This window comes from Rosa rugosa, chromosome 1 (genome assembly GCF_958449725.1).
Source record: "Rosa rugosa chromosome 1, drRosRugo1.1, whole genome shotgun sequence".
Taxonomy (NCBI): Eukaryota; Viridiplantae; Streptophyta; class Magnoliopsida; order Rosales; family Rosaceae; genus Rosa; species Rosa rugosa.
In genome coordinates this window covers 20,379,334-20,397,331 of record NC_084820.1, presented here as the reverse complement: position 1 = coordinate 20,397,331, position 17,998 = coordinate 20,379,334, and the positions used below count along the sequence as shown (strand labels likewise).

The 17,998-nt window shown below is 40.1% G+C and overlaps 3 protein-coding genes and 1 long non-coding RNA gene across 4 annotated transcripts; 2 read left to right on the top strand and 2 right to left on the bottom strand.

Annotated features, from left to right (window-relative positions):
• Positions 1 to 2,287: 2,287 nt before the first annotated feature.
• Positions 2,288 to 4,952, bottom strand: LOC133727536 (uncharacterized). Its single transcript, XM_062155130.1, has 7 exons — positions 4,884 to 4,952; positions 4,684 to 4,778; positions 4,419 to 4,516; positions 4,233 to 4,316; positions 3,713 to 3,749; positions 3,365 to 3,578; positions 2,288 to 2,388 (listed from the first exon to the last, which is right to left on the bottom strand). The coding sequence occupies exons 1-6, from the start codon at positions 4,946 to 4,948 to the stop codon at positions 3,388 to 3,390; spliced, it is 570 nt and encodes a 189-aa protein (XP_062011114.1). The 5' UTR covers positions 4,949 to 4,952; the 3' UTR covers positions 2,288 to 2,388; positions 3,365 to 3,387.
• A 6,178-nt stretch (positions 4,953 to 11,130) lies between these two features.
• Positions 11,131 to 11,693, bottom strand: LOC133745367 (uncharacterized). Its single transcript, XR_009863561.1, has 2 exons — positions 11,597 to 11,693; positions 11,131 to 11,435 (listed from the first exon to the last, which is right to left on the bottom strand). It is a non-coding gene; the product is annotated as an uncharacterized LOC133745367 (long non-coding RNA).
• A 2,279-nt stretch (positions 11,694 to 13,972) lies between these two features.
• Positions 13,973 to 15,162, top strand: LOC133723267 (uncharacterized). Its single transcript, XM_062150107.1, has 5 exons — positions 13,973 to 14,062; positions 14,151 to 14,235; positions 14,329 to 14,400; positions 14,817 to 14,898; positions 15,013 to 15,162. Exons 1-5 carry the CDS (start codon positions 13,973 to 13,975, stop codon positions 15,014 to 15,016), a joined length of 333 nt encoding a protein of 110 aa, XP_062006091.1. The 3' UTR covers positions 15,017 to 15,162.
• LOC133723200 (proteasome subunit beta type-6-like) lies at positions 15,101 to 17,336 on the top strand. Its single transcript, XM_062150035.1, has 6 exons — positions 15,101 to 15,170; positions 15,287 to 15,325; positions 15,567 to 15,607; positions 15,718 to 15,829; positions 16,301 to 16,374; positions 16,708 to 17,336. Exons 1-6 carry the CDS (start codon positions 15,101 to 15,103, stop codon positions 16,756 to 16,758), a joined length of 387 nt encoding a protein of 128 aa, XP_062006019.1. The 3' UTR covers positions 16,759 to 17,336.
• The last annotated feature ends 662 nt before the right edge of the window (positions 17,337 to 17,998 follow it).

Below are 17,998 nucleotides of genomic sequence, written 5' to 3'. Positions count from 1 at the left end.
AAAGTTAGGGGCAGAGTGGTTCCAAGCTAGTTGGCTTTCAGTTGGTGGCGGTGGCTACACAGGGAGGGTGCGCGGCAAACGGGAGTGACTGTTCGTGAGGCGGCAGTTGTGGTTTCGAACCGTGAGGTAGGACCGTTGATCCTTGTTAGTGGATTTGAGAAGGGTGGCGATGGGTGTCCAAGTTCTGGTACTAATTTTCATTTTCGATTTGGGCACTTGGGTTTTGAGGGTGTGGTGGTGGGGGACAATGGCTGCTAGTTACATGTTGGCAAGGTTTATTTAAAGGCAGTCGGGATCCGAAAGCGGTGGTGGTGCGGCAATCTTGGAGGTGGGAGGGTGGTCACGGCGATGCTGCCTACGCAGCAACTGGTTTGGGTCAGATTCAAAAATTGGGATTAGGCTGGTGGTTGGGATTGTTGGCTAGCATGCTCACCCTGTTTGGGTCTAGTGCACATTGAGCTGAGGCAGAGGCAATCATTGTTTTGGCCTTCTATCTGGATGGTCTTTCTCGTTTGGTTTTGGGTTGCAGGCGATGGCGTGTAAGGAGCAGTGGTGGGTTAGTGGTTAATGGATAAGGTTATATTCTTCTTGTAAGCATCTCAGGATTGATATGGTGTCGTCAATGTTTGATTGGGATTGGAATTCATAAAGATGAGGTCGATGATAGATCTGATATGCATGTAGGTAGAGGAGGGCATGCATTTGGTATCTCCAAACCCAATTTTGGTGTATATGAGATGGTACAAGCGAGGGAAGGTGACAGACAAGGAGATGACGGTGAAGAGACAAAGGTGTTGCCATGGTGTCGACAGTAGGGTGGTGGCAATGCTAGTTTACTGCAGTCCCAGGTCTGAGTGTCCAGTAATCCAATTTGGTCGGGTTAGAGTCACAAAGAGTGTAGGCTAGGTCGTTGAAAGGACTAGTCAGGTGAACTTTGGGCGGCGAGTTAGTGTTGGAACAAGTGAGGTTGTATGGTTCATTGATCTTCTTAGTTGCACGAGAGGTGAGATGGCAAGGATACACTGTTGCGCATGAGCTATAAAGTTAATTAAGTTATGTTTAGTTGACTCTGCCATATAGACTTTGTGCAATTTTTTTTTTCCTTTAGTTCAAGTCTGTAGTTGGCGACTTGCAAGACGAGAGGGTAGTAAAATTCTCATCATCTTGTTAAAGAAGCCTTGTTAGTCAGCCCTTGCGCTTTGTTTAGAGTTGGGACCTTCTGGGTTCCAACAATGTGTCAGTATGGACTTTCAGTTTGACTGTTGATAGAATGACTTTTGCACCCTATCCATTTCTCCTTCCTATTCCTCCGCCACTTCCACTTTCCGGTAAATTTTGACGTCTCATTACATGTTCTAGCCCTCGCCGCCCAAAACACTTTCGTCCTCCTTCATCTTCTCTTAAGACATTAGAAGTAATCTGCGAAAGGGATGCAACTTATAAATGTAGTTCAAAGAATTTCTTACTCTCCAGTTTCTTTTGAAAAATGTTACAAGAATCTGTACAAAAAATGCATCAAACGTATGAAATGTAGGCCAGGGCCACAATAGCCATGAACACAAATGGCACTACTAAAAAAAATTGCTTTTGCGACGCCTATTTTGCGACGGCAAAACTTTTCGCGACGGCAATTTGAGCTTTTTGCGACGGCAACACAGGCATTGCAATAGGTGGCGTCACAAAATCCAATTGCTACGGCAATTGTCCGTCGCAAATACTTTTTTGCGACGGTTTTCTCTTGCCGTCGCAAATTTAAAACAAACGACGGTCCATTTGCTACGGTGACTTCCGTCGCATTGTTTGTTTCAGGATAATCAATGTGGAGGTATTTGCGACGGCAACCTTGCCGTCGCAAAAAAGGAATTTTTTTTATAAAAAAAAAATATGGTGCTAATTGCACCATATTTTCATTCTAAGAACATGCAAAGATAAAAACTATTATACACTAGAAAGCTTTGCTGCGGTTTTGGAACTAACACAACGTTATTTAAGTACTAAATTCAAAAGCATAGAAAATATAGTTGAAATGATCATTGTATTAACAAAAGATTTAGTCTGTTCTACAACTAAACACTAAGTAGATCATGTTCTAGTATCCCCCCTGCCTCCCTTGCTGTGCATTTGAGCTCCATTCCTGCCCTCCTTGCTGTGCATTTGAGCTCCAACCTTGCAGCTGCTTTGGTTCCCTCCACTGCTGCCTCAGTTGCGTACGTAGTGTGCTGCAGTCCAACCTACCACAGTGGCCTTGTCCTTCAAATCCACCTCAAAATGACCAACATAATGCAGAGTGGTCTTACCTGCAAACATGGCCATGTCTTTAGTCTTCTCTACTAATGGCACTGTGTACTCCACCGTTTTCTTCCCTGCACTTGATAAGAGTATTTTTTGCTGCATATAGTACAGAAAAAATGAATGAAGATGTTGACAAAACTGAAAGAAAAGAAACAATAGAAACCAATTCATACTATGATTGTCCTATCCAAATTCGCATGGAAAATGATATCTGACTTCGTTAAATTGCAGGCATAGAAACAATCTCGCTCGCATTATTTTGTTACTCATTACACTAATAAAAATGAATTTTATACCGCTCTTTCTTTCATCTGATGTCTTCACAATCTCAATAGATGTTCCTGTCATTTATTGCCAGTATGATACCCTCAAACTATTTGGGAATTTAACGCCTCAGTAATGCAGCTTTTACTTGCCCAAAACATAATATAAAATGTCAAGAATCTCTTTAGGTGCAAAGAAAACACTACAGAAAATAAAAATTGCATTTCAGATTAACTGAACAAATTCTGCATAGATACAGAACATTTAAAATCTTTTTACATCCTGCTAACACCAAGGTATAATCAAAACATTAACTGCTAACGCTCCAAAACTTTTAGTCAGTATCGCAAGTGAGTGATTACTCAAGCATAAATATATTCCTTGCAAGCCACCATGCAGCAAACTCTACAAACCAATGATTGAGCGAAGCGAAGGAAAGTAGGTTATAAAAGTTGCACCAAGTTTACTAAACACCATTTAAATTAGAAAGGCAAGTTTTTCGTGGTGTCAAGTACTTTCACTAATGCATAATGCAGCTACATGCGTCTATGCATCTGTACCATTAAGGATCAAAATTAAAGAAATAAATGGAAGGGGTATATACCTGAACCATCATCATTTTAGTACAATTCATGCGCACACATTCTCATCTGCCACTATTTTTTATTATGTGTAGGATCTCTAACTATATCTACTGTTCTGCTTGAAATGTTACCATGTAGTAAACTACTCTATGCATTCATATCATATCTTGTTGTTTGTGATATACGGCCGACTAATAATATGAATAATAAAGCAGCAGACTTACATCAATTATAAGAGACCGACCTTTCAGTCCAGTCCAAACTTCACACTGTTCTTCTTTGCCTCATAAACAATATCCCTTGACTTAGTTCCAGCAGGCACTGGAATTATTATATTAACCTCCTGCAGACTCTGGTCCCATGAGGTTCCCCTTGTACAAGTATCTAGCAATTGGATATGTCCAACAATTTGATGTCTACCTCTAATGCCAATACTAACTGCTTAGGTTCAAATAATATGGTAACTAGATAAATCTTTCAAAAGATAATACAACATATGAATTAAGAAAGAACCTTGTATGCAAGCTGTGTAGAAGTTCTCTCCAAACATTGAACAAAATGACAATATTTACCTGCTTTCTCCAAAGGACATGCCCCATCGTGAGAGCACTGCATCAAGAGAACTATAAAATAAAAATGAGAGAATACAAATAAAGAAAAAAAAGAGAATATATAAGATGTTGCGAAATATATGTGATCGCATCTGAGATATGATATTTGATCCTTGTGGTGTTCCCAGTTCTATCAAAATCTACAAACATTCAAGTGTTTAAGGAAATCAATGAGTTAAAATATAAGGCTGAAAATTTGAAGGTCCAAAAAGAAAACAAATATAACTTTGGCAGGCAATATGATTACAAGTATTTCCTTCTTTTTGCTCCTACTTTCCAAATTTGGTTCTCAGGACAGGCAAGGTATAGGATCATCACAAATCGTTCTTTAAGATGGTGTAAAATTGTTTTAGGGGATAAATGGCGTAAACTCAAGCACATGGCCATAACAATTATTTTTTATGTATTTATGTTTTTTTTTTTTCATCAAACCACAATGAAACATGAAACTTATCCAGGAGTTGTAGGTTTGGAGGTATACCAGGACTTCCCACGTAAGATCCCAAAGTTGGCGTACTACAGTAATTCGATCCTTCAGCGATGGTATCTCTCCAAGCACATAGGACTTCAACCCATAGTAACAAACAACAGATATTATTAGGACCAAAAATGCCAAGAGAAAAATTAAGTTTGTAATTGATAGATGTTCTAGATAAACACAACTTACAGCAATTACAAGGTCATGTTCTCTCTCTGATTTGTTGATGCTTTTAGTCATTGATTGGAGGGTAGCATAACTGTGAATAAGTGTTAAGTTCTTCTGACCTAAGATTAGAACATAAAAACAGTAAAGAATCTGCTTTAGCCAGTTACTCCTCGAATATGCATGAACCATCACAATAGGACTCTACTCCTACTTACAAACAATTTAGTGTAGTGATAATCTAGAGGAGAACTAAGTAACTAGTTTAAACAGAAGAACCATTACTAACCTTGTATAAGGCTCTGGCCTGCACGCTGCATTGATTGTGATGGCTTTACTAAGTTAACTTTCTCCAAGGAATTCGGCCCGACTTCTCGTAGTGCCCTACGGCATTCCATTTACATTATATCAAAATCACATTACATACAAACAGTAATCCCAAATATTCACGTCATTAACAATTGAAAGATAACCAGATGAACTTCTCACCAGAAAGCCGAACCCGTGCCAGCACCAAAATCCAACACTTTAGCAGGAGAAAAACCTGGCAGCATTGTACAAACCTGTCGAACAACAACAACACAAACACACTGCTGAACATCAAAGATCAAAACTTCATCAAACTCTCATCAATACACACCCGAAAAGAACAATAATTTCGCACCCAATTGAAAGCCTAATACTAAAATCAATCTAAGCACTTCACTTATAGCATACAAGAACACAAATTTATCAAATTTACAACATAAATCCTTGAATCCATACCTCTTTGAGTACTCTGTGACAAGCAGAGAAGACAGCTGGCATTCTGGAAGCAACATAAGCAATGGTCTCATCGTCTCTATAAGTAAGGCCAATATCTCCAAAAGAGCTCTTGATCTTCCACCTCTGTGACTGGTCCACATACTGCAAAGGGTCCTCAACGAGCTGTTTCGAAGTGGAAGCAATAAGCTGAGAGTTGACATCCTTGATTTGGGTGAAGGATTCTGATAGCCTCAGCACCTTCCTCTTCAGCTATCTAAATATACTTCATGTTGTCACTAAATCTCTCCAGTTTTTTCTTTAATACCCACAACTATATGAGAAAACTGCAGCCCAATAGTTGATAGAAAATACGCATCTTAGATAACACAATCAAATGCAAGTCTGATTAACAACTTAAGCATCCTACTTTCATTTAAAAGGTTTACAGCAAAAAGCAGTCCAATTAAAATGAAAAGGGCCTTCATCAAGTCTCTGGTCAATGCAGAGTGTAGAGTCCACAACCATAACATGCAATGTTGTTTAGCTACCAAACTTGACAATATCAGATCACCCAAAAAAAAAGCTGAACTCTTTATTCAAAACTCAAACTCAACCCAAAAAAATTCAAATCAAGTTCAACCTCAAACTAGTCATTGTATCGATGTCTACAAGAAAGATATCCATCTATTTACTAAACATGAAGATTATCCAGGAGGATTGGCCACTAGTGCTTAAATTTGAAAGAAAGCCCAATTAGTTTCATATCAAAATTGAACTCCCAATCTAAATATTGACCTCTCATATACAATCAACTATTCCCCTAGAATTAACGAGAGACAAATGGAAAGAACAATGGAATTTACCTTATAGATTCCTAAAGAAATTGATCTGTTGTGTCTGGGTAAAGGAGGAGCTATTGTTACAGTTTATTTGGTGAAGGAGGAGCTGTTCGACAGAAAGGAGGAGCTCGTCGGCCTCGGTGGTAGGTTCTGGTGCGCAGACCTCATCAACGTCGGCGGAGGAGCTCGTCGCTGTCGGTGTTAGGTTGCGGTGCAGACCTCGTCGAGCTCGTCTGTTCCAGTTCGAGGGCGAGAGAGAGAGAGAGAGAGAGAGAGATGATGTTTGGGAAAAAATATTAGGGCTGTTTTGTTGGTAGGGGAATTTGGCCGAAAAAAAACAAAAGGAAAAACAGAGGGAAAAATATTTGGGTTAGCGCCAAGAGTAATACGGTGACGTTTATGTGTTGCCAAGTACATATACAAATAAGTTTTGCGACGGCAAGAAGAAAAAGCGTCGCAATTGAGTTCAAAATTACTACGGCAAAAATTTTCCGTCGCAAATGATAAGGCTCAATCGCGACGGAACATTTTCCGTAGCAATAGAGTGTCAATTGCGACGGCAACTGTTGCCGAAGTAAAAAGGCGAAGCAATTGCAATTTTTTTTAGTAGTGTGGATATAACATGTGAAAGCGTTTAAGATGGATCGAGTGATGATTGCTCGTTCCACATGAGGCATAGAATCACTGTAATTTTAGGTTTTTTTCTTCTTGGTTTGCATTCTGTCTCTGTGTCTATATCTCTCTTATCAAATATTCCCTCGTCATAGTTAAACCACGCACCCTGTGTAACTAAATTTTTTTTTTTGAGAGAATTTGGGTGTCAATCCATTAATATCAAAGGTAGAACATTACAAAGAACAACTCACCAAAAAGGAGGGCTACGACAAGATTGAGCCATCCTTAGAGAACCCTATGGCCGAAACCAAATGAAACAATATAACTAGGACAACCTAAAATGCAACATCATCCTAAGATTAAGACCAAAGGCAGTAACCTAACACTACTAGAGAAAGCGCCGGAACGGAACCAAGCACTAAACCCTAATTTATTTCTTGAAACCGGAGGCAACCCTAGAAAACAATGCAAGCTTAAAAACCTAAACAAAGCTAGATTAAAAAACCTAAATAGGCTGAGCCCAAAACAGGCCTAGCCCCTTGCCAGCCCATCAAGAAGGAAGCCCAAGCAGCCCAACATCCACCATCAATCACGACCCAGATCAGGCCGCCTAGGCGTCGTCACTCCCACCACCGCCTGCACCAGCCAGAATCCTCCCGTCGCTGACGCCCACCGCCTGCACCCAACCCGGAAGATCTCCCCCACACGCATACCCCATCACGCTTGACCTCGCTTGCACCACTATTTCACTAGCTGTGAATCAGATCAGCGAACCAGCAGTCAATCCAAGGCACCGCATCGCTTATTCTCTCCCAACGCCCACTCCGGTAAGGACAGGAGAGTGACACAGAGACAAAGCAGACCCGTCCGACGACGACGTCAGGCAACGCGCCGCCAGACGGAGCAAAAGGCAAGATGGAGGCTTTCCTCTAGAGAGAAACCCTAGAGAGCAGCCTCTGTTACATAGTGTCTAAATAATGTAAACAGTTCTAAAGTAATAGTTTGATAAAGAGAGAAAAAAAATTCTTAATATAGGCGCACCTACATCTTTGAAATGCATTATAATTTGATTTTCTTTTCAGATTTTGCATAATGCATATATAATGCATAATTTGATTTTCTTCCCCTTGTCATCGGTGAAGTCTAATGTCCAGCGCGTTGCCATGTGATACTCTTGATGTTCATCAAGAACCGAAGTGCATAGAACTAAATCCATCTATCCTTGAATATGAGGCAAAGGAAAGCAATTGGAATATCATCGATCAGAGTCCTATGGTGCTACCCAAGCAATTAGCTCTTTTTTTTTTTTAGTTTTACCAGTCTCTTCCATGATCTCTAATCAAGATCGAAGCAGCACCTAAAAGAGAGTTTCAAAATCTCTTCAGCAACATCTCTACTGGCCCGGGACCAGCCGTTTTATCTAAATTATGGAGCCCTTCCTCAGTTCCTCCTTATTCTTCACAATCCACCTTGGAAAGCTAGCTCCTCCCAGTGAAAAGAAAACTAAGCAATAACTCGAATGTCTGCACATTGCCATATCCTCCACTAGTCACTAGAAAGATATCATCATCATCGTCAACCAAAAAGTCTACAAAACTATTGACCTTAGCTATAAGGTGGCGGCGATCAACGAAGATGTTCGATGGCATGGTGCGGCCATAGCCAATGGACTTTGGTTGAAACTCATGAAGATAACAAATGCTCGAGCAAACATCTGCAGCAATGCAAATCCGGTCGTTCCACTTAAGAGGCCCGCATTTTTTGTTATGCGAGGATAACAAGACATCTTGCAAGCTACTGTTTGTGCATATATGTATTCAAAGACAATGCACTTCATCAGCTTGGTGCAGAATCCCTTAACGGCAAGCAGATTAGGGTGTCTAATGTGACTAAAGTTGTCACACAAACTTCTGGTAGTTTTTCACACAGATAGAGATGTCTATCTGTGTGAATATGTGTCAACCTCAGATATGTTAGAGTAGTGACCAATAAAAGAAAATTTACTCCAGAATGTGGTGGACCCTTTGAGGGTGGAACTTATTCCCTACATTCTTATTTATTTTTTAAAAAAATTACCAGCTAGGAATTGTTGTCATCAGTCCTCACAGTTCACAGTGAGTGTAGCATTATTTGAACTCCATGTTGTGGGCGCAGTGCCAGATGCTTCAAGGGCGAGTGAACATAACCCGGAGACAGCGTAAAGAAGTAGCGCTGTAGGATCATTGAAAGAGCAATCTTGGCTTCAATGGTGGCAAAGTTAGTGCCCACACAATTCCTATGTCCCATAGAAAATGGTAAGAATGTAGCTATGTTGTTGTTAGTAGCTTTAGCAACTCCTTCTGAGAATCGGTCTGGTTTGAAAAGATGTGCGTCTTGTCCCCAGGATTGAAGGTCATGGTGTAGTACTAGATATGGGATGATTAACTCAACATCAGCAGGAACAATGAGCTTTCCAAGTTTAACTTTCTTTTCAACGTACTCTCCTTGGAACGTAAATAACAGGAGAATATAGCCTCAAGGACTCATTGATGATCATACTCATCTGCATGAATACATGAAAATGAATGAATTCCAAGGAAGTAAGAATTTCGAAACTTCAAAATCAAACATTTCTTCCCCTAGCTTAGGCAAGCAATAAGTTCATATATGGTTTCTTTATCTACTGTTTTTAGTTTGGAAAGGCCATCGGGATTTGCAGTTTCTTTCCCGAATAATTGCAAGACTTCCTTTCTCGCTTGCTCTTGCCAATCGGTATGGAGTGCCAGAAGAAAGACAGTCCAGGAAAGCAAAGTATTTTGTGGTCTCTTGTCCAACAGAGTAAAACGACTTGCACTCATCAACTAATCATCTATCGAAATCCTCTGGTTGTCATTGCTATCATGATAAGCCTTTAATTGTAAGCCCAGAAAATCACCCCAAAGCTCTCTTCTTTCCCACTCATTGCCTTCTCTTCTCTTTACTTAACAATCCCCATTATGGAGTTGTGAATTCCTTTCTGAAGCTTTTCTCTGCTTCGATCTCATCGCTGGTACGTCTTAAAAAACTTGCTGCAATATTAAGTGAAAGATTAAATCTAGGAAGATTGCTGCATGCAAAATGTACGTATATAATCTCCTCCAAGTATAGATGAAGTGTTGTTAATATAGGAAATGTAACGCCCCAAACTGCACCTCGCCAGTTTGAGCACGTCACAGTGCCGCAAGACTCTAAAACATAAACCGAATGCTCGATTTACATTCTAGAGAACCGCAAGGCATTTTTGTTGATAAACTTTTCGTAAAACGCACAGCGGAGATTTTGAATTACTTTTGAGGTGAAAGCTTCTTGAAATTACAAAATTCACTTTGTTCGTCTAGAACTTGTCATTTTTGACTGGTCGAGGGTTAATAGGCTTAACCACAAAATGAACATTTAATAAGAAGTTTCGGATTAGCCTGGATCAAGAAATAAAGATCGAGAGTACACCAGAAACTCGTTTACCGTCCGGAAGGGTTATCAAATTCCGCGCACCCAGCTCCGTCCGCTACAATCCCGTTACCAGTGCACAGTACCTGCACAGACACTGTTGTAGGGGTGAGCTTTCGTCCTCGCTGCTCTATGGGACCTACTCCGGCTAAGTTTGAAAATCAACTCAACTTTGTAATAATTTGGATTTGGGCCCAATGTGAAAACAAAGCAAATATATATATAAGAACGACAAACTTAAATACTCGATGCATGATTAGAAAACTACGTGCGCTTTACCTGATGGCCTAGTTCCGTAGAACCAACATCTGACCTTACCAGTCACAGAGCGCCAAACTTAACACACTAGCTACACACACGGAACTGTGTCATCATTGCGATTGCGCACCGTCCGACCGGTGTAGCTAACCCTCCGGAGGTTTAGGGGTGGCTAATCCCCAAGGAAGTCATCGACCACCTTTCCGCTCTCTCCCACCGCCATCAACAATCTTATACGCACGTTAACTTGAAAACATTTTAAATTTGAACTAACAATACACTTTCATCATGCATCACGTATAATCAAATATGGAAAACCATTAGCCAATAGAGAGTCCCGAGTCCCCTACCTGGATTCCGAAGCTTTACCATTTCACGTTGTTCGGAGATCACGAACCTTCCGTTCCTCAGGTAGCTGGAGTCCTAAGTTCCGACATTTCGATAGTTAATATCGCATTGAATTAATAACTGAAATCTCGACGATTAACAAATCGTACAACCAACTTTTCCTAGTTTGACCAGGAGTTGACCAACTTTGACCAATCGAGACTTGTTCAATAATTGACCCAAATTACCGAACCCTTACTTGAAATTACGATATCGACCAAAAATATATATACTAAGTGCACCCGATTTACTAAGGCCACCCAATATATATAATTTCTTTTCTCTACTTAATAATTTCGTCACATAGTAATTCGATGGAATTTACTATGGACACCCAACATGATTCCATCTTCATACAAGGTGTGCCCAAATTACCAAGGACACCCAAACACAACTTGATTTTTTCACATTGTCAGAACCAATTCAACTAAACGCATACTTGCATATTTATGCTTTGTCATTTTCACCAGAATAAGAAACATACTACAACATCCATCACCAAAATCATTTAACAACTACAATCTTAGCAAACATGGACAAAACAGCAAGCTCACAACATAGCTTTCGATTTCTTCTGACTAACTACCAATTTACTCTTCTCAAACACAACATCACAGCATGCATGCTACAAGCCAGCCCAGTTTCCAGAAGTGTAAATTCTCAGACCTTCAACAGAACCCAACTCACCTTGTGATCAACTAGATCGAAAAGGAACCTCGAATTGCAGGTGCAGCTGAGCAAGAGATGGAGCCCAGGAATGCCCGAAAAGCCACCGGCGTCGAAGAACACGGCAAGGCCGAGAGCAACCCAGAAACAAAATCGTCAAAAGTTGATTAAATCTAAAAACTGATCAAACTGGGATGTAGAGCATGACGAGGAGGTTTGGTTTCATACCACAAGCAGCTCTGTCGGTGGCCCGATTCGCCGGAGTTTGCAGAAATCGCCGGAGGAGACCCAAGGCTTTCCGTCGTCGAATCCCCGCTTGTAGTCGCTGCATGTGAGATCTGGAACCACAGGGACGTAGACAACGCGGAGGCGAAGGGAATGGTGGGTGTGCGACGTCGTGGGGCGGGCGGATGGTGGCGTGACGGTCGGGTTTCTTCTCGGGTCGCGGTGGCGTCTGGGTCGGAGAACTCTAGTTCTCTCTCTCTCGAATTCTCCCGAGTCTTCATACTGTTCCCCATATATATATAGATGTGTCAAAGGGATAATGGACGGCTAGGATCAAGCGGTGGGGAAAATGGATGGCTAAGATTGCTCCACTTGTTTTCTAATTCTCTAATTTATTTTCTAAAATCCCATAACTTCGGAAAATCGCTATAAATAGCTCGAGCATCCGGAAAATTCCCCGAAAATTTCCACGAACTCGTCGTGACGTGTACTTTACCATCCAACTCTTAAATCGAGAATTTCACTTTATGAAAAATTCTGAAAATTTCCTCGAGCATCTTGACCTTTATCGAGATCGTTGAATAGTTTCGCGTACGATCTCCGTTAAGCTCGATACATTTTTCCGGGGCTCACAGGAAAATTCTACAAAATGTTAACGTATGACATGCATACAATTGCCTTAAAAGTGGTAATTTGAGTCCTCAAAATAGTAATATTAGTCCTCAAAGTTGTAACATGAGTCCTTAAAGTGGTAAATTTTCTTAGTTACCACAAGAGTCCTCAAAATAGTAATATTAGTCCTCAAAGTGGTAATATGAGTCCTTAAAGTGGTAAATTTTCTTAGTTTACCATATGAGTCCTCAAAATAGTAATATTAGTCCTCAAAGTGGTAACATGAGTCCTTAAAGTGGTAAAAATAGTTGATGTATGAGAAATGTTAACATACCATAGCTTTACCCGTTAATATATACAGTTTCTTTGCTCAAGCTGCTGCATAACAAGGCTATTGTACAGTGTGTTAGCTAGAATGTAGAGCTGTTAACCTAATGCCTGGAAGCTTGAGTTTGAGTTCATAGTTGACTAGTAAGGAGCATATATAACTTCATCAACGTTTCAAATATGTGCTTTCCTTCCAAATAGCTGCTACCAAAAGCTGTCTTGGAAATCACTTCTGAAGTCAACAATCTAAATTCTTGATCCGTACACCTCAATCTCTTGGCCTTCGATCATGGTTTTTCCATCTTCCTAGCATTGTCTCAGCACTAGCTATCATGTGTGGAATCATCTAGTATAACAAAAACAAGACCATGCATCATGCATGCATCAAGTTCAACTTAAGAATTCTTATAAATTAGTAGAGATTTCAATGGTGTTCTCTATTTTTTTGTTATATTTGTCGAAAAAATATAGTCAAAAGTTCAAAAAAAAAAAAAATTCGGCCGGTAAATAGTAACTTACTTTTTAGCTATCTCCATGGAACGCATGGTTAGCCAACTTTCGCGATTTTGCCCATTTCTCACCTTCTAATGCCGGAAGGCCATTCCCAATTAGTATCCTTGGAACGTGGGTTTTGGATAAGCTCCATCTTTATTATTGAATGCTTCAAATCTTCTGTCCCCAATCATCTTTCTCATTCCCTGTTACCTAATCAATCTTTGACACGTGGTCTGCCACCTAAGACAACTAACAACAATCTAACTTCGTTTAATTTTTGGTTTTTAGTTCGAAAAAAAAAATTATGAAAGACGGACTGCATCTCTCATCTTCTCCTCCTTCCCATCCCATCTCTCTCTCTCTCTCTCTCTCTCTCTCTCAGATTCATATGGAACTCTACCTGTATACGACACCAACAACTTGAATAACAAACCATGTGAATCCCTGACCTCTAAATTAATTATGCTTAACATCTGCTTAGGGATGAAAATCATGGCAGATCTAGACAAGCCACTACTAGAAATCTGTTCATAGACATCGCATGTTTTAAATTGGTCATACTTGCACACGATGTAAAAAAGTAATCTAACATCGTTTTACGAAAATACCGATTTAAATGTATGTCATTAACATCAGTTCTTAAAATGACCGGTGTTAAAAGTTTTGTTCGAAAATTTGCGGGAACCTATTTTTGCAAAAAACGCTAAGTGTTTAAATGAATTGAAGGAAGCGGGACTTAGAAAAAAAAGCGCCCAACCCCAAAACTGAAACAGAAACCCTAACTCGAGCTCTATCTCGACTCTCGACCTCCTTTCTGAACCATACTCGAGCTCCTCCTAAACTCGAGCTCCTCCTCCTCAGTCGCCGCCATTGTTACCCTCATCGCCTCCTTCATCTACCTCATCGTCTTCGTCTAGTCCTTCATCTCACGCGCCTCCCACTACGATGACGAGGTGGTCATCAACTGCCGCTGCTGCCCTCCCCCAGCCAGACCCAAATTCGTCCACACCGACCCCAAGCCGTTCTAAATGGCGAGTCTCTCGAATCGAAGCTCGGCGACTGCAATATCATAGCGGCGATTCGGTGCGAGTGGCTTCAGAGAACGACTGGGAGGTCACTGCAGGGTTTACCTCTGGAAGGTTTCGATTACGACTCCATTCTTGGACAGTGCTGCGAGTCGCCGGTCGGAGACGAAGTAATCTTTATAGGTATGATTGTTTTTATGGGCTATTGTTTTCATTTGGGCGAAATTATTGTATGGATTTGTGGGCTATTGTTGAAGTATGATTGTTTTTGTTTAGAGTTTAAGAAGCTCGAGTTTGTGGGTGGGTTGAAGAACTGTGAATTTTTGGAGAAAGTCAAGTCCAGCTTGGGTATGTGCTCTCTTGCTTGCTTCCAATCTTTGTACCAATTGAAATTGTGAGCTATGCAATTTTGGTTTTAATTGCTTTATTCTATGATTTGTATGGTCACCTTGAGTTTGAACTGTTGATTTTGTTATGCTTTAGAGATTGGGTGGTCTGGAGTTGACTGGAGAGGAAAAGAGTTTGGAGTTAATTGCTCCAAAAGTTCAGAACTTAGGGTATATGTTCTTTGCTTTACTAAGAGTCCAAGTAGTTTAGATTGAAAGGATTTGGTTTTGCCACTCTGGGTAGTAATGGGTTCCTAGTATTTGATCGAAAATCTTGTTTGGTCCAACAAGTTTGTGCTGAGTTTGTTCTGATGACCAGTTTGTTTTGTGTTTTATGACTATCTAATGTTGGTTCTTATTGCAATATGCCTCGTGCAGTTCTCAGTTTGCACTCAATTTATACATTCTTTTCCATGAGTTGGTGGGTCGACCGGCTTCCTTGTTGTACGGAGAGGAAAAAGTAAGAACTTTGTCCCTGCCTTTTGAACTGTTTTCTTCTCATGTTTGTTGAGATTTTGTTTTATCGTATTGATTTTTATGCAATTGTTCTGAGCCAAATTGTTGTTGATTACAGGTGAGGGTATTTTATGCTGTTAGGATCTTTCTTGGTCTCATCTATGTTATTACTGAAACCATTCTGGTTTATGCTCTGTCAAGAAAGTATGGAAAATGTCTTGCCTCGTATACTTGCCATGCTATGCTTAACCAGCGGTTGTTTCTTTGCTAGTACAAGTACGTGGCTCTTTTTCTTCTTGCCCAGCTTTTTGTTTTTGTTTTTTCCGAGTGTTGTTTCACTTGCTTGTCTTGAGGTAGTTGTTCAATGAAATAATGATTCTTTCTATTGCCAGGTTTCTTGCCAAGTTCGTTCTCTATGTATGCTGTGACTGGTAAGTGAACTCTGCTCATAACTAGTTACAGTTTCTTATCGAACCTTTGTTAAAGTAACAAAGATTAAATCCAGAAACCTTTTTTTTTTTTTGGGTACTTACAAGTTACAATTGGGTAATGGGTTCTGAAATCTTTTTGTGATAATAGGTTTCTGGTCTCAATTTAGTCCTTCTTTTTAATTTCTTTACTCTTCATTAAAGTATACAGAATATTGATGTTAGTCATGTTACTCATAATTAGTAAAAGATGCAGATCTACAAATTCACAGAAGTAATTTTAGTGTAAATACTTAAGTTCTGGATGCTCAAACTCACCCCAAACTGGATCTCCTCCCAAACTCAACCTCAATTAGTTGTTTGGGGTTTAAACTGTTGTTTTTTGGGCTTGGCAGAATATGTTGCAAACTGGGTTGATTGTTGGAGGCTGGGACAAGTATGAAGGGGGAAAGATTTATGGAGTTCCGCTTGGCGGCACAGTCATAAAGGCGCCATTTGCCATTGGAGGTATGCACGCTAAAGCTTTTTTATGACCTAGTTCTACAATTTCCGTTTCAATATAGGGAGTAGACATTGTGTGAGTGAATTTGTCTTTGTTTGCTTTGGGTGTGTAAAATCTAGTACTTGTGCAAAACAGTACAGCATATTGTTAATTGGTTGGAATTAGATGCTTAGTGAGTTATGGTCTCAAGTTAGAATACTTGTGAACTTTATGGATTATCATAATCTTGGATTTGGCTAGTATACATCTGGATTACATGCCAGGAATTCATCTTGTGGTTAATGATATTGGCTTGTATCTACTGCATTGAAGGCTCAGATCAGGATGTCATAGCCTTGTTCTCTTTATATCGTGAGAACTGATTTCAATAGCATGCTTTGGTTCTAACTGGATATGATTTTCACTTTATGAGGGAGGTTCAATTAATGCGATACTTTTGCCTGTGGTTTGACCTGACATATTTTTCTGTGTTATAGGTTCTGGCTCCAGTTACTTGTATGGATTCTTTGATCAAGCATGGAGAGAAGGAATGACCAAGGACGAAGCGGAGGTATGAGTCTCTTGATGTTTGAAGTTTATTTGTTCAGTAATTAGCTCGAAACAAATTGGTCATGAAAAGTACTTGAGTTTCATGGGACTTGACCTGGTTTTATTTTAATCCCCTAAATGACTTGAATGCTTTACATAGAAAAAAATTAAAGGAGATTCTAAACTTTTTCATTTTTATGGATCTGATACACTACATTTAGGTAGTGATGATATCTTTCAAGCTTCTGCTGTGATAGCTAATGTTCAGTAGTTAATTAAGCTAATGGAAAAAAAGGATTGCTTTCTTTATGGTCCTTTTGCATTTTGTTAACAGCTCTTTTGTGCCTTATTGCAGAAGTTGGTTGTGAAGGCAGTTTTCCCTAGCCATTGCAAGGGATGGAGCTAGTGGTGGTGTTGTCCGCACTGTTGTGGTATGTTTTGTATGAAACACTAATTGTGATTAAGCACGTCCTAGCGTATTTGTTTGCAACATAATGACCATGAATTGACCATAGTTCCATCTTCACTTCACTTCTATTCTGTGTAATGAAGATGGAACTATGTCTAAATGTGAATCCCAACTCAGTTGCTTACATTTCTGACAGTACATGGTGACATGCATATTCTAGACACTGCTGTGGATTTGCCTTCTGTGACTGAAATTTTTGGGTCAAAATATTCAACTACTCTTCCTCTGCACTCGGCTAAGATGTCAGGTATGGTTTCTGGTTCAACAGATGTATATTTTTTGGAGAAAAGTTGATGGTATTCGGGGCTATACCTGTTAGAAAAGTCGTGCAGAAGTTTCAGATAATTATGCATTTTGTGGTATTGAGGCTAGCTTATGTTACCCATAATCCGAAAGTTGATTTCAGCATCTGTGTTTGTGTTTGTGTGTTGTGTGTGTGTGTGGAGACTGATTGTTTTAGATAGATCGTTTGGTGTGTATGGTTAACATGAGTTGTAGTATTACAGCGGTGGGCACTTGAGCGGCTCAACTGACAGTGGCACTAATGATGCAAAGAAAATTGGTGATGAAGAAGATTTTCAGAATTTTCTTGGTCGCTTCAAAGATACGAATATGCAAGCCCAAGGTGTGGATCCCAAGAGGGGTTGGGGATTTCGTGGTGTGCACAAGGTATTTTTACTCAGTTGAATGTTATAGTTTCCATGTGTATGTGGACGCATATGTTTGCAAATACATCTGCATTGTGTCATAACGTGTAAAGATTATTAGGGTAATCTGACCACAGGTGGGTCCCTCATTCTTCCCACAGGTGGCCATGGAGGTGACGTGGTGATATATGCTGATGAGGAGGAAGATACATTGCTGGAGTTTCACAAGAAAGGGAGGTACAATGCGAAGCGCGGCGGAAATGTGGCTGCTATGGGGGGTTTGACCTCCCAATTGAGAGATGGAGTTGCTGCCCCAACTCTGCGCATTCCTGTGCCTGTAGGTTTGTGGAAGAATAGAATTCCAAAACTTTGTTTATCGAAGGATTTTGGTTTTATTTGGAGTTGATATGTTCTGTAGTGTCATTAGTAATTAGTGGAACTATGTTGATAGGATGGTGAATGTGATTAATGTGCATTTGGCTTATATATGAATCTGTGCTCGTGTTAGGTACTGTTGTGAAACGGAAACG

What these genes read in the sequence shown, in the direction of transcription:
- LOC133723267 (XM_062150107.1), top strand. Translation starts at nt 13,973, where the DNA reads ATGACGAGGTGGTCATCAACTGCCGCTGCTGCCCTCCCCCAGCCAGAC. An exon ending in CAAGCCGTTCTAAATGGCGA is followed by an intron (nt 14,063 to 14,150) that starts GTCTCTCGAATC and finishes AGGTCACTGCAG; the next exon opens with GGTTTACCTCTGGAAGGTTT. An exon ending in AGACGAAGTAATCTTTATAG is followed by an intron (nt 14,236 to 14,328) that starts GTATGATTGTTT and finishes GTTTTTGTTTAG; the next exon opens with AGTTTAAGAAGCTCGAGTTT.
- LOC133727536 (XM_062155130.1), bottom strand. Translation starts at nt 4,948, where the DNA reads ATGCTGCCAGGTTTTTCTCCTGCTAAAGTGTTGGATTTTGGTGCTGGC. An exon ending in GGCACGGGTTCGGCTTTCTG is followed by an intron (nt 4,779 to 4,883) that starts GTGAGAAGTTCA and finishes GGAATGCCGTAG; the next exon opens with GGCACTACGAGAAGTCGGGC. An exon ending in ATCTTACGTGGGAAGTCCTG is followed by an intron (nt 3,750 to 4,232) that starts GTATACCTCCAA and finishes CTCTTGATGCAG; the next exon opens with TGCTCTCACGATGGGGCATG.
- LOC133723200 (XM_062150035.1), top strand. Translation starts at nt 15,101, where the DNA reads ATGGAAAATGTCTTGCCTCGTATACTTGCCATGCTATGCTTAACCAGC. An exon ending in TTGTTTCTTTGCTAGTACAA is followed by an intron (nt 15,171 to 15,286) that starts GTACGTGGCTCT and finishes TTCTATTGCCAG; the next exon opens with GTTTCTTGCCAAGTTCGTTC. An exon ending in TGACCAAGGACGAAGCGGAG is followed by an intron (nt 16,375 to 16,707) that starts GTATGAGTCTCT and finishes GCCTTATTGCAG; the next exon opens with AAGTTGGTTGTGAAGGCAGT.